The sequence below is a fragment of the Pezoporus wallicus genome, unplaced genomic scaffold (assembly GCF_028554395.1).
Source record: "Pezoporus wallicus isolate ANWC-B61680 ecotype Strahan unplaced genomic scaffold, APGP_CSIRO_Pwel_v1 contig_3486, whole genome shotgun sequence".
Lineage (NCBI taxonomy): Eukaryota > Metazoa > Chordata > Aves > Psittaciformes > Psittacidae > Pezoporus > Pezoporus wallicus.
The window spans coordinates 1,899,040-1,912,934 of NW_026642292.1; the positions used below are offsets into that span (position 1 = coordinate 1,899,040).

Genomic DNA, 13,895 nt, shown 5'->3' on the forward strand with positions numbered 1-13,895 from the left:
TGTTGATTATAATATAATTTTATAAGCAGTTGATTTATTTAAGCAATTGCCAAGAGAAAGCTTTGGAATCAGTCGTAATTACTCATTGTGAAATACACAGAGATCTAAAATCTAAATGGAGCAAGCTTTAAATACTGGTTGATTCATTTTCATTGTAAGTAATAGTACTCAATAATGTTTGTCAGATCATATATGAATTAAGAAAACTGAACTAAGCATAATATTGGTTCATATTGATGAAAGAAAAGCTAACTTCTTTTTATCCTTCTGTAAATACAGGAGATATATCTTGGGTAAGTTAAATGAAATAATTAAATAAAGTAATTCTGTGTTGGAGATCTGAACATATCCCATCGCTTCCCTCTTCTGGTAACTCTTAGCTTATACAGGTAAGCCTTATGCTTTGAGAAAAGTTCACAGATTTCATCATCTCATCTTCCCTGCAGAAGAATCTAATACCTGTAAAAAATATGGGATTTTAGCTAGGCTAAATGTATGTGTAAGCAAGCTTTTTGTGATGCTGTGAACATTTGCAAGAAAACTGGCTACCTCTTCCTCTGCTAACTTCAGTTGATCCACTGATTCCAGCTGGTGTATCCTAATGCACTGAGACTTTCCATGCCACTAACATGGCTAGCACATTCACCAGGAAGAGAATTAAAAATACCAGGAAATGCACCATTGTACGAGCCAACGGACATTTTTCTAACTAGTGTTTGAAGTATAAGCAGACACCTGAAAACTCAACTGTCTTTCTGCCGCCTTATGCATTATTGCACAGATGGCAGAAGACGCTCCAGATGTGTTTCCAGAATTGCGTTCAAGTTATACAAGCAAACATCTGCAAGACAGTTTTCACCAGTACTAGTAAAGAGGCAGACATCACAAAGAGACAAACTGAAGACTGACCCCACAAAATGGAGGTGACCTACTCTTAGGAATCTTAAGCATGTCCTACATTTTTGTCTCCTAACTGCAAATGAATGATGAACTGTGGATTTTATAAACACATTCACATAGATGTCATTCCAGTTGCACGTACACAGTGCCATTGCTTTCCCAAGTTTGTCTTTTATAAAAAGGTCTAGGTACTTTCCATTTAACACACAGCCTCCACCCTGTGTAGCATTTTCTGGTGCCTAAAGCACAGACAACAGCAGTTCTCAGTCTAAGACATCAGTATGCACACACAAATCCCCTAAAATGCTGTATAAGAAATCGCTTTAGCATAATGCCAGTAAACCATTTCTGAGAGTGAAATGATAACACAGTTTGAAAACTTGAAAACTGATCTGCTGCAAACTTTGTCTTTCTTAAGAAGCTGTGTGAACATCTTGCAACTTCCAGCCTGAAGCCTTGGGGTGTCACTCAGAACGTCATTCAAAGCTTAGTGCCCCTTTGTGGACCCCACTTGGGAAGGTGGGGAGGGAGGGAGGAAAAGGGAAGGGGGAGAGGGATGATAGAGCTGCAGGGAGCTAAACACCAGCTTACAAACAGAGAACAGAATCACATAACAACACTAGACCAATGGACTCCAAGACGCACTGACAAGACAGATGGACACAGACAAGACATAAGATTGCTACTGAGAAATAAAATAAAATAAAAGCAAAAAACCCCATAAAATAAAGTAGATATCTAACACTGGGACTGCAAGAAGCAGCCGACAGTACTAGCACAAGTCTTCCAAAAAGAAGAAATTATAATACAATTAAAAACTGAAATTGAAACGATATCCCCCCAAATCATACACTACGGACTTGCTCGATTAGCCTGAATGCGTAGCTCTGATGAAACACAAGATGGCGTCATGACAGCCCATGCACCGGTTAATGAAGGCCATGGTTAGTTAAATCAGCTAAACTACAGCATGCCATAACAATGATCTTGCACCGACCCAGAAACAAAAGATACGACAGATATTCTGCATCGCAATAAAATTCTTTTTATGCCATCTGTGGTTTGTAGGGCTTTCTTTGTTGGAAGAATTTTTCCTGGGAGAATGCAGGGGTGTAGGGGAGCCTTTTTGTTCCTTCTGGGTTTTTTTCTCTAAACTCATTTAAAAAAAAAAAAAGAAAACAAGGAAAAGGGGAAAGACAGGATAGAGACTTTGCAGAAGTTTAAAAAAGGGTAGGGAGAAGAGTAAATAAAAGGAAAGGAGGGTAAGAATTTTCATTCTTATGCACACAACTTTCTTGGGATGTCTGAAAACGTGGATTTCTCAAGGATGGCAAGAAAAGATTTTGTTGCCTTTATTGGTTTGCAGATCTATATCTCTTTCTTGAGATGACTGAACCATTATTTTGTTGGAAGAACTCCAAAAATATAAATTGAAAAGGATGGCAATGATTTTAAAAATGAAAAAAATAGCAGTATGGCACCATTACGAACCCCTCCCCCCCCCCCCCCCAAATGAAAGAAATATAAAAGAAACCAAAATATCAATCACCAAAAATTCATGCGGCACAAGATGAGGTGAAACGACAGAAAATGTTCTTCAAATATATACAATGTATATATCTATCTATATATACACAGACCGTGTGTGTATATACCGATGGATATACCTGTATAATTTTTTTGTTCTCCTTGCCCCACCCTACCCCAAGGCTAATTGGTAGATGAAACTATCAATTAAAAGTAAAGAAATAAATAAAAGGAAGAAAGAAAAAACTGTAACAAAAAAGAAATTAACGTGCTTTTTTTTCACCAGGAAATAACAATATCATGCATCTGTCCACGCCAGCGGATGCCAGGGTTAGGTGAAGCATGAATTTCTGTGTAAACATGTGACTGGATGATAGGGGCTACTGCTGATATTGGTCTTTTATTACTACAGCATATGCACACATAGATATATATGCACACTTTATATATAGTGCATATATAGATAATATCCGCATGGGTGGGGCCCTTGGAGCTTACATAGGAAAAAATAAGCTGAAAACCAAAATCAGTATAAATTCCTAATATAAAATAAGAAAACAAAAATTCCTGTAAGTCATCTGCATGATTGATTAGTAAAACTTGATTGTTTGGAGTTGTTTTGGCTGTAAGACCGTAGCTAGGAAATTCCATCAAACAAGTGTCACAACCATTTTACCCTGGGAAGTGCCCTGGATGAATTCTTCTCTGTTGTGGATTAAGCACTAAACTCAGGACATGCTCGTTCAGGTCTGCATTGTATTCAGCCTGTGAGATGGGAAACCTACTTCTCTATGTGCTCTGAGGTATGTACCCAAGGCCATTTCTTGCTCACAGTGGGAGAAACAGAGCAGAACTCTGGACAGAGGGAGAGACTGAGGGTAACTGGGCACTGGATTTGTGGGAGATGTTTCTCTGAGGAGAGCAATGAAAATTCCCTGTCTGCTTCAAGAAGGCCAATGCAGTTTTATTCAGGACAAGAGCCAAATTAGCACTTCTCTTTGTTTCTTCAGTTGAGGTTCCTTCACTTCCAGCAGTGTTTTTTTGTATTGTGCTGGCTGCTTGTAGACTCTTGGAAGAGAGATCCTGCTTATTTTACACAAATAAGTCTCTGACCTAGGCAGCCTGCAGGTACCTTGTTCTGCAACTTGCCTGGATGGGAGCTTGACTGACCTAGCCATAAATGAGGAGGCTGAAGTGGATGGATACAGGCCAATAAATTATATATACAGACAGCATACCTATAGCATATGCATCTCCTGTGTATGGGTATATGCTACAAAAACACTGTGTAACTTCCAGTGCAAAGATCTGTAGTTGGCATCTCTATTGCTGTCGCCAGTCACTCATGGGAAAGACTTATCAATAATGCCAACCTTATCATGTATGAAGCCTCTTGGGAAACACAGAATAAATTTCTTAGGCAAAAATCACCTAGGAAATTGTTAGGTTAATAGAAACCTGGTGAGACCGCATCTGGAATATTGTGTCCAGTTCTGGGCCCCTCAGTTCAAGAAGGACAGGGAGCTGCTGGAGAGAGTCCAGCGCAGGGCAACTAAGATGATTAAGGGAGTGGAGCATCTCCCTTATGAGGAAAGGACTGAGGGAGCTGGGTCTCTATAGTTTAGAGAAGAGGAGACTGAGGGGTGACCTTATCAGTGTCTATAAATATATAAAGGGGGAGTGTCACGAGGATGGAGCCAGGCTCTACTCGGTGGCAACCAATGATAGGACAAGGGGTAATGGGTACAAACTGGAACACAAGAGGTTCCACTTAAACTTGAGAAGAAACTTCTTCTCAGTGAGGGTGACGGAACACTGGAACAGGCTGCCCAGGGAGGTTGTGGAGTCTCCTTCCCTGGAGACATTCAAAACCCGCCTGGACACATTCCTGTGTAACATTATCTAGGTGTTCCTGCTCCGGCAGGGGGATTGGACTAGATGATCTTTTGAGGTCCCTTCCAATCTCTAGCATACTGTGATACTGTGAAAGGAAAGCTAACAACTGCACCAGGTGAAAATGTAGGCTGTGTCAGCCGGGGAGCTAGGATTAGGGCCCTACAGTCCATTTCAAGAGATCACATTATGGGCTTCAGGCTAAGAAGTGAGTGTTTGCGTCTTACTGTTTTGAGTAGTGCAATGAGCAGCTTGGGCTATGACCCAGATCAGTAGCCCAGCCACCAGCAACCAACCTGCTTTGTGCCAAAGCACTGCGCTAATGGACATGCTTAACAGGAACAAGGGCAGTGGCATGAGGAGACAGCAGCTGTTAGGAAAGCATAACTATAATCCTCAGGGTTTTGAAGTCCCAGTAGAATCATAAAATTATAGAATCAATTAGGTTGGAAAAGACCTTTAAGATCATCAAGTCCAATCATTACCTTAGGACTGCCAAGACAACCAATAAGATCAGATTGTTGGGGTGCTCCTCATTTGACTGGAAACAGGTAAGTGCTTTCTTTCTTCATGATGGGAGTTAGGAGTAAAGATATTTCCCTACAAACCTTTCACTCTGTGAGAGCTGCTGGGTGACCAAAACGCTACCACATGGCTGTGTTCAAAAGCACAGGCCCAGGACCCTGGCCTCAGCTTTTAAGAACTTGAATATTTGAGCCTTAGATCTCCCCAGAACAGGCCAGAAGAAAGGCCTGTACTCATACCAGAGGAAAGCATCATGTTTCTGGTGCAGAAACCAGATTTTTGAACATGTACTGGGACAAGAGACATTTCCACAGAGATAAGAGAGTGACTGTTCTCATCTGTACATAAATGTTTCTTCAGGGCAGATGAGCAGTTTTATGCTCTCTGTATCATTTACAGTAAGCCATTCCAGGAGTTCTAGATATCCAAGTGTATCTAGGCTTGTCTGCAGTAAGATGAATAGCAATAATTTTTATCCCAAACCTGCAATGGCTTCTTTTTCATTATGTAAAATACAGATGGGGTTTGGATTCACAGCTGTCACTACCATGTTTTAGAATAATTCCTTATGTATACATATGCATCCACGAGGGATGTCTGTAAGCTACTTCAGTCAGGACAGGTCCTGTGACAGCTTGTGGCTTCTAAACAACGGGATCTACAGAAATCCCAACAGAAATCAGCTTTGGAAGAGGGCACAGAGTGGTAGCCAGACTGATACAGTGAGTGTCACAAGCTAGCCAGGAAAATCCTGAGGGTAGCACAGTGAGGAAATAGCCTTTACACCACCTTCTTTTAAGGAGATGCAAGTGTCCAGATAGAGATCATCTGATTACTGAGATTCAGGTCTTGGTTTCAACAGAGTTAAGAGGCAATAAGACCATGCAATTGGCTCTCGTACAATATTTAGCCTTCAAGAGGACAGGATTTTCTGTCTTTTGAAATATCTTCGAGTACACCAAAACCAAAGTCTTCAAAAGGACTCTGTAGGGCTACTGCATCTGATCCAGGACCGAGACCAAAGCAATATATTCAGATCTTGGGATTTGATTCTGACCCATATGAAATCTGAAAGCTTTTTACTTGCCAAGCTACATTATCTGCTCCCCTTGTCTCGGTTTTCACAGCAGATTCATAGTGATGTATATCATATCTCACATCTGCAGCAGTGAGTTCAGTAACCTTTGCATTACTGGACCGTGGCACTGAGGGTGATGGAAGACCAAGCCCTGGCACTTGGCAGAAACTCAAGAGCTTTAAAAGCTACACATTATCAGAGCAACAAAAAGGAGGTTGTGCTGGGTTATGTCACTTAATTTTCAATTTGCTGAAAAAGGGATCAGGCAAGTCAGAAGGCAGCGTAAAATACATTGATCTGCCAACAGAATAGGATGAAGCAACTTCAAGTGGGTCCAATTAAAAAAAATAAAATAAATCTACACCCCCCCCCGAAAATACCAGCAAGATAATCAGAATCTTTTCTTTCCATGATATATACATTTATGTACCAGATCTTGGCATATGGATAGAATCCTGAGTTGGCTGGTGAAGTTAAAGGCTCTGTTCAGCCAAGCCAGCTCAACTGAATTTTGATAAGCTGGCTCAGATGGGTTTAATGCTCCAGAGTGGAATGGGCTGCATGAGTGCTTTGATACTGGCTGTATTGCAGATGCCATTCTAATTTTCCTGGATGCAGTGGGGATGGAAATAGTAAGATAGACAAAGAAACCCAAATGAGGAGCACCATAAACCAACTACTTTCCCTTCTAATTATGTTGGAAGCAAGGGCAGGTGGCCTGGGAAGAATACAGGGATGTTGTTCGGGAAGCTAGGGACCAGGTTAGGAAAGCTAAGGCTCAGTTAGAATTAAACTTGGCTAGGGATGTTAAGGATAACAGCATGGGATTCTATAGGTACATAGCAAATAAAAAACAGACTAGGGAGAATGTAGGCTCCCTCTGGAAGCTATCGGGAGAACTGGCTACCCTGGATTTGGAGAAGGGTGAGGTTCTGAATGACTTCTTTCCTCGGTCTTCACTGGCAAAGGCTCTGACCAAACCACCCAAGTCTTGGAAGGCAGATGCAGGGACTGTGAGAATGAAGACCTTGCGCCCACTGTAGGAGAGGAACTGGTTCAAGAGCATCTTAAAAATCTGAACGTGCATAAGTCCATGGGTCCTGATGAGATCCATCCATGGGTCCTGAAGGAGCTGGCAAATGAAGTTGCGAAGCCGCTGGCCATCAGATTTGAGAAATCATGGCAGTCGGGTGAAGTTCCCGATGACTGGAAAAAGGGAAATATAACCCCCATTTTCAAGAAGGGGAAAATGGATGACCTGGGGAATTACAGACCAGTCAGTCTCACCTCTGTGCCTGGCAAAATCTTGGAGCAGATTCTCCTGGATGGCATGTTAAGGCACATGAAAAACAGCAAGGTGCTTGGTGACAGCCAGCGTGGCTTCACTAAGGGGAAATCCTGCCTGACCAATTTGGTGGCCTTCTATGATGGGGCTACAAAACTGAGGGACAGGGTAGAGCAGTTGATGTCATCTACGTGGACTTGTGCAAAGCGTTCGACACCGTCCCACATGAAATCCTTGTCTCTAAACTGGGGAGACATCAATTTGATAGGTGGACCACTCAGTGGATAAAGAACTGGCTGGCTGGCCGCACACAAAGAGTTGTGGTCAATGGCTCAATGTCCCACTGGAGACCAGTAACGAGTGGTGTCCCTCAGGGATCGGTGTTGGGACCGGTCTTGTTTAACATCTTTGTTGCTGACATGGACAGTGGGATTGAGTGCGCCCTCAGCAAGTTTGCCAATGACACCAAGCTGTGTGGTTCGGTTGATACGCTGCAGGGAAGGAATGTCATCCAGAGGGACCTTGACATGCTTGTGAGGTGGGCTGATGCCAACCTCATGAAGTTTAACCATGCCAAGTGCCAGGTCCTATACCTGGGTCGGAGCAATCCCAGGCACAGCTGCAGGTTGGGCAGAGAAGAGATTCAGAGCAGCCCTGTGGAGAAGGACTTGGGGATGTTGGTTGATGAGAAAATGAACATGAGCTGGCTTCAGTGTGTGCTTGCAGCCCAGAAAGCCAACCGTATCCTGGGCTGCATCAAAAGGAGCGTGACCAGCAGGTCGAAGGAGGTGATCCTGCCCCTCTACTCTGCTCTTATGAGACCTCACCTGGAGTACTGTGTGCAGTTCTGGTGTCCTCAACATAAAAAGGACATGGAACTGTTGGAATAAGTCCAGAGAAGGGCCACGAGGATGATCAGGGGACTGGAGCACCTCCCGTATGAAGACAGGCTGAGAAAGTTGGGCTGTTCAGCCTGGAGAAGAGAAGGCTGCGTGGAGACCTCATAGCAGCCTTCCAGTATCTGAAGGGGGCCTATAGGGATGCTGGGGTTGGACTCTTCATTAGAGACTGTAGTGACAGGACAAGGGGTAATGGGTTAAAACTTAAACAGGGGAAGTTTAGATTGGATATAAGGAAGAAATTCTTTCCTGTTAGGGTGGTGAGGAACTGGAATGGGCTGTCCAGGAAGTTGTGAATGCTCCATCCCTGGCGGTGTTCAAGGCCAGGTTGGACAGAGCCTTGGGTGAGATATTTTAGTGTGAGGTGTCCCTGCCCATGGCAGGAGGGTTAGAACTAGATTATCTTAAGGTCCTTTCCAACTCTAACTGTTCTATGGTTCTATGATTCTATGAATTAGATAAGTTTATGCTTTTGGAGGCAAAAAGGACCTGCATATCCATCTTCATTCTGGTGACCTTGTACACCAGCACCTCTGAGAGCAGAAAACCTCAAAATCTGGAAGTGTAAATTTCATCAGCAAGGACCATCTAGGAAACCTTTTTAACTTATAATCAGGCTAACATTTATTCTCAATGACACAGTAATTACCAAGAAGAGATTCAGATTTCAGTGCCTTATGTGAACCAGCATCCTATGAAGGAGGAGTGGGTGCGATAAAAGATACTGGATGAAATTTTCAAGAATGTGTAGTGGTTTAGAAAAGCACCTTCAGCAGATTTTCAGCAAATCATATTATTTTACACAGTAGATATTCAACTATCTGTAGGCATGTACAGCTGCTAACTGTAATCTTTAGCAGGATTTTTAAAGGTAAGTCATCTTTACAAATTCAGCATGTACTTATTTGAAGCATTAAATTTCTAACTCTGTCAAGAAAGAGGCCTTTTTAGTCTGGAAATATTTCTCTAAAGCACTCTGAAATTTCATGCTAAACATCTGTTTTATCCAACTTCTCCTCAAACTCTGATTTTTCTACTGGAAGCACAAGCTGAAAACATTGTTATTACCATTTCTAGCCATTGAAGTAATTGTTATTTCTGTGTTGAAACATAAATGACAATAATGTACATGATCTCATTTCCTCCTTCAGTTGCAATACTTGGCAATCAGAATAATAATAATAAAAAAGTCTTGAAATGTTAGTGAAGCTTTAACGAAATGATTCCTATCCATTCACTTGTATACCAGTGGTGGTATGTTAGCCTTTTAGCATAGTCCTATTGATATCATGCCTCACTTTCATGATAATCACTGTGCTGGTATTTACTTAATTACTACTTTTATTTAAATTCCAAGTACCCACACTATTTATGCTTCACAATCAAGTATTATTTGGATTACTTTTCTGCCATATGGGGAGATGAAACACAGGGGAGTCAAGAATACGAGTGGAAGTTCCCAGCTACAGGGCAATGCCAATGTCAGGTTACTGCAGGATCAAGTTCTATCAAAAATGCAGGTACAGCATGAGAAATTGAAAAGAAATATGAAAGCACTAGCCTTGGGTGAATTTTAGTATTATTATTGTATTAACCAAATAGCTTCAGGAAACTAGAAACAGAAGATTGTAATGCTTTTTGGGGATTTTTTTTTTTAAATGTAATCAGCCCAAATAAACCAAAGCAAAATCAAACAAAACAAAGCAAAACAAAAAATCTCCCAACCCTAAACTATTTATACATTTCATGTTTAACAAAAAAATTCTAACCAAATTCCTTCTTTTTCTTTTAAATGTACACAGAAATTCGATGATGTCTGTTCTCTATTATAGAAATGCTTAACTCATGGCAAGCCTCAAAAAAGACGACTTGAAAAAGCCTGTAAGAAATAAAATTGACTGCAGTTGCCTGCTGGATATCACATCATATATCTCACCAGAAAGAAAACCCATCAATTTATCAAAATGTATCTGAAAGGGAGAAGTTGAGTCAGTTCCACATGGCCAGTCCTTCTGACTCTTTAATGGATACATTTTGAAGCATCACTGCAGGTAACAGGGCAAGAATTGCTACTAATTTTGTTATGCTTGAGCTACGTTTTGGTGCTCCCCAATTTCTTTGGGATCACACAAAACAAAATTAGTACAAATACGCTACCATGTTAACTGTAATCAAAATCCCATGGACAAATATATCCTTTTATAGTCCATCTTCAGAGCAATTAACAAAGATTAAAAAATGCTAATAACTCAGTATTGCTTCACATTTGTTTCTCTTCTGTTTTTCAAACATTCACCCTCCCCACTTCATAAATCTTTATTATTTGTCACATGTCACATTGGTATTTTTTGTTTCCCACTGTGTCAGTGAAGTAACTAGTACAAACATGTGAACTATTAATTAGCTGGGATCACTTTCATGAAGTTTGGCTTTCCATGCAAACAACTTCATATTAACAACATAGTGACCACATATCTGTGTTTTGCTGTTGCCAAGTCCATGGGATCTGATGCTTGGCTGTATAATTTTTATTTTATATACAGTGTATATATACATACATGTATATATATACACATATACACACATATATATACATATATAGTTATATATGTATACATTCACACACATATAAATATATGTATCCATTGTTTCTTGCAAATTAAATCAGAAAGCAAGCAAAACAAGACTGACCTGACTTACCTGTACTGGGCTCACAGTCGATGAAATCCTCATCATCACTGGAACACTCAGCCGATGAAACAATGTCATCTGTTGTCTGGCATGTGAAGGAAAGGAATGGAGGAAACAGAACAGAGAGAAAAAATCTGAGATACTTGCAAGTCAAGAGGCTGGTACAGAGAAAGCTAAGTACCCTAGAAAAAAAAAAAATTCAGAATTTTCAGAATTTCAGAACTTTAAAAATATTTGTACCAAGCATTCTAGATATGCCTGTGTAAATGTGCCCTCCACAGAGCTGGAATCTCCTGTTGGAGCAATAGTACTTATCCTGTTGAGTATTTCAGGTGTGCTAGGGTGTGGTGTGCCCTGCCAGGCTGTTTAGTTTAGCAGGTGGACCATGCTGTGCTGTTGAACACAGTAAGTACAGTAGGCTATGACACCTGCTTGGCTGGCAAACTGTCCTCCCACAGTCAAAGTATATGAGTCTGGCTGGAACATGCTGGGCTCCTCGACAAACACCAGTACCACGTAGGGCCAGCCAGAAGGCACTTACTGAGAGACTTACCATATGAGGCATGCTCAAGCTGAACATGCTTTCTGCAAAGAAAAACAGACTCAGATAATATGCATCATGCAGGCAGCTAGCAGTACTCTTTACTGTGTTGCTAGATGCATCATTCTGGGGCAGAGATAGTTCCTACTCTCCTAATGCACCTCTTCTTGGGCTGTGAATCCTTTATGTTTACCCACATAGTAAATATCTGTGCAAACAATTTGTTGCACGATGAAGAACTGCTGCATGTGTCAGGTATGCCCAACATGCAACCTTGACAAGTGAACAGGGAAGTGGCTATGACAGGGCTGACAGGCTGGAAAACCTGATTTGGCAGCTGGTGATATTTTACTACTTTTTTTTTTCTTTTTTTTTTTAATTTTTATTTTTCCTGCTGGTCTAATTAATGAGCAGCATGTACTGCAGCATGCTAGAGAGAAGTGCACCGGCATCTCTTCCCAGCAGCATGTCCTGCTTTTAATTGCTGCAATTAGCTGAATTAGTAATGCAGACCATTAGGGACAGTCTATGGCAGCCTCTGGACACAGGTTGTAATGCTCCTGCAAACAATACAAAATTAGCCCAGCTCAGCAGCCTGGGCTCAAGCCATGGCTTCTGCCGAAATTGTCTCCCTTAACAACTTTTCCTTGCACAGAGCTGCCTATTCTGCTGAGCAGTAGGATCAGAGGTATGACTCCTGAAACAAAGCAACTAAAATGTTCCTCAGCATGCAGGAAGCACTGCTGAAATCTCCTCAGGAGCAGGGCAGCTGTACCTCTGTACACTGTACCTTAGGACTCTAAATAGACTTTCCAGCCTTAAATAAGGTCTCCTTTACATCCCTATGTCTGCTATGGCTGTCTTCAACATGCTCCCTCTTCTCTTTGTGTAAGTGTTCTGAGGTCTCAGCCTTTTCTTCCTGTGGACCTAGTGATATCAAGTCCCTCTGTCCCCTGCCAGAAGTTCCTTGCTCTCTCCTCTCTGTATTCTGAAGAAAACCAGAATGGAACAGTCAGCCAGAAAGATCAGATTGAACCTAGCATTCCTTCACTCCTGATTCAGTGGCTTAGAATGAACCAAGAAAGAAAAAACAAGATCAGCAAACTGGCTTTAAAAGTTTATCTGTTCAGTGAGAGGTAAAGAAAGGAGGAATGCATAAAATAGAAGTTTATTTTCTACAATTCTTCTGGACCTGTAATGTATATTTTATAAAGCCTTATTTATTCCAAAGGACACCAAATCACTTTATAATTTATACAAACAGTGATCACATCCCCCAACAGTGAAATGCAGCTGCCCCTGGGTAGAAAGATACTAGTTTTTAATTGCAGCACTGTAATTTAGCCCAATAAGTCAACAAAACTATACTGCAAGAAGCATTTTAAGCAGGTGAAATGTAGCTAGTAAAACCAGACATTTATATTACAGTTGTCTAAAGTACTTGTAAAAGGGTAATTGGTTTTGATTTCCATGTTGAATTTAGAACATATGAATTTTGCTCCTAGTTGAAGATCTGACAATTCACATGTAAGGTCTCATAGAATAGTGATGATTTGCTTCAGGCAGGAAATAAACATAAAAATTGTAACAATGTGTGGTTGTCACTTATCAACTGCTATACTTATCCACTTCCACATTTGCTTACAAAATGATAGAATCATAGCTTCACAGAATAATTTGGGGTGGAAGGGACCTTAAAGATCATCTAGTTCCAACCCCCCTGCCATGGGAAGGGACACATTCCAGTAGAACAGGTTGCTCAAAGCCCTATCCAACCTGATCTTGAATACTGCCAGGGATGGGGCAGCCACAGCTGCTTCTCTGGGCAACTGCTTCCAGTGCCTTACCACTCTCACAGGGCTTTAGGCAATATTAACCTGGAATCAGCTCCAATAGAATTGATAATATGATTCAGCATTTGTAAAGAATACGGAATTCCTTTATGAGTCTTTTTTTTTGTTTTTTTTTCTCCTCTTGCTCATTAGGGGCATCATAAGAAACCAGCGAGGTAGCATGCCCACAAAAAAAAACCAAAAACAACAGAAAACAAAGGTTTAGGTGTATTTTGGAAATGATCAGCCAAATTAAAGGTAAAAACATTCATCCAGAACTATTAAATACTCTAGCTTGGGAAGTCCCTGTCCCACAGACACTGAAGAAAAAGTTATCACGATTTCCATTGTCTTGATCAGGACTCCCTGATTTTCTGCGCATAGCAAGGGCTAGCTGCAGGGTGCTGGGTTTGGTGAGCTTCTGTGGCCTTCCAGCTGCTCTCACAGATCCTGAACATGGGGGATGAAGAATTTTGAAGCCAAAATTAATTCTGAGCAGGAGCTGAAAAGTCATGAAGCCTGGTCCTTGTTTATCTTCTTGATCAGTTTCCCATCTAATTATATTCCCATCTAATTCCATTTTAGGACAGCACATGCAACATGTTTATGCTGCATTCTTAGATATATGTTCTAAATTTCCTTCTGTAAAATCCTCATGCAGCTTGTGTTGGTTCTGAACAAAGGAGGACACAGTGAGCCAGACTTGGACAAAATGCAAATGCGT

General features: G+C 41.2%; 1 protein-coding gene across 29 annotated transcripts in view; it reads right to left on the minus strand.

The window, feature by feature from the left end:
* NRXN3 (neurexin 3) overlaps positions 1-13,895 on the minus strand; it is a 1,038,145-nt gene that overhangs the window by 30,135 nt on the left and 994,115 nt on the right. For 18 of the 29 annotated variants that reach the window (XR_008974788.1, XM_057428531.1, XM_057428515.1 and 15 more), the window contains one exon: positions 10,799-10,883. Coding sequence is in view for 27 of the 29 variants with exons in the window: in XM_057428531.1 (XP_057284514.1) it covers positions 10,799-10,883 (85 nt within the window). In the remaining 2 variants the exon portion in view is untranslated. The remainder of the gene's footprint in view (positions 1-10,798; positions 10,884-13,895) is intronic. The other 11 variants (XR_008974789.1, XM_057428532.1, XM_057428533.1 and 8 more) reach the window with 1 other exon arrangement.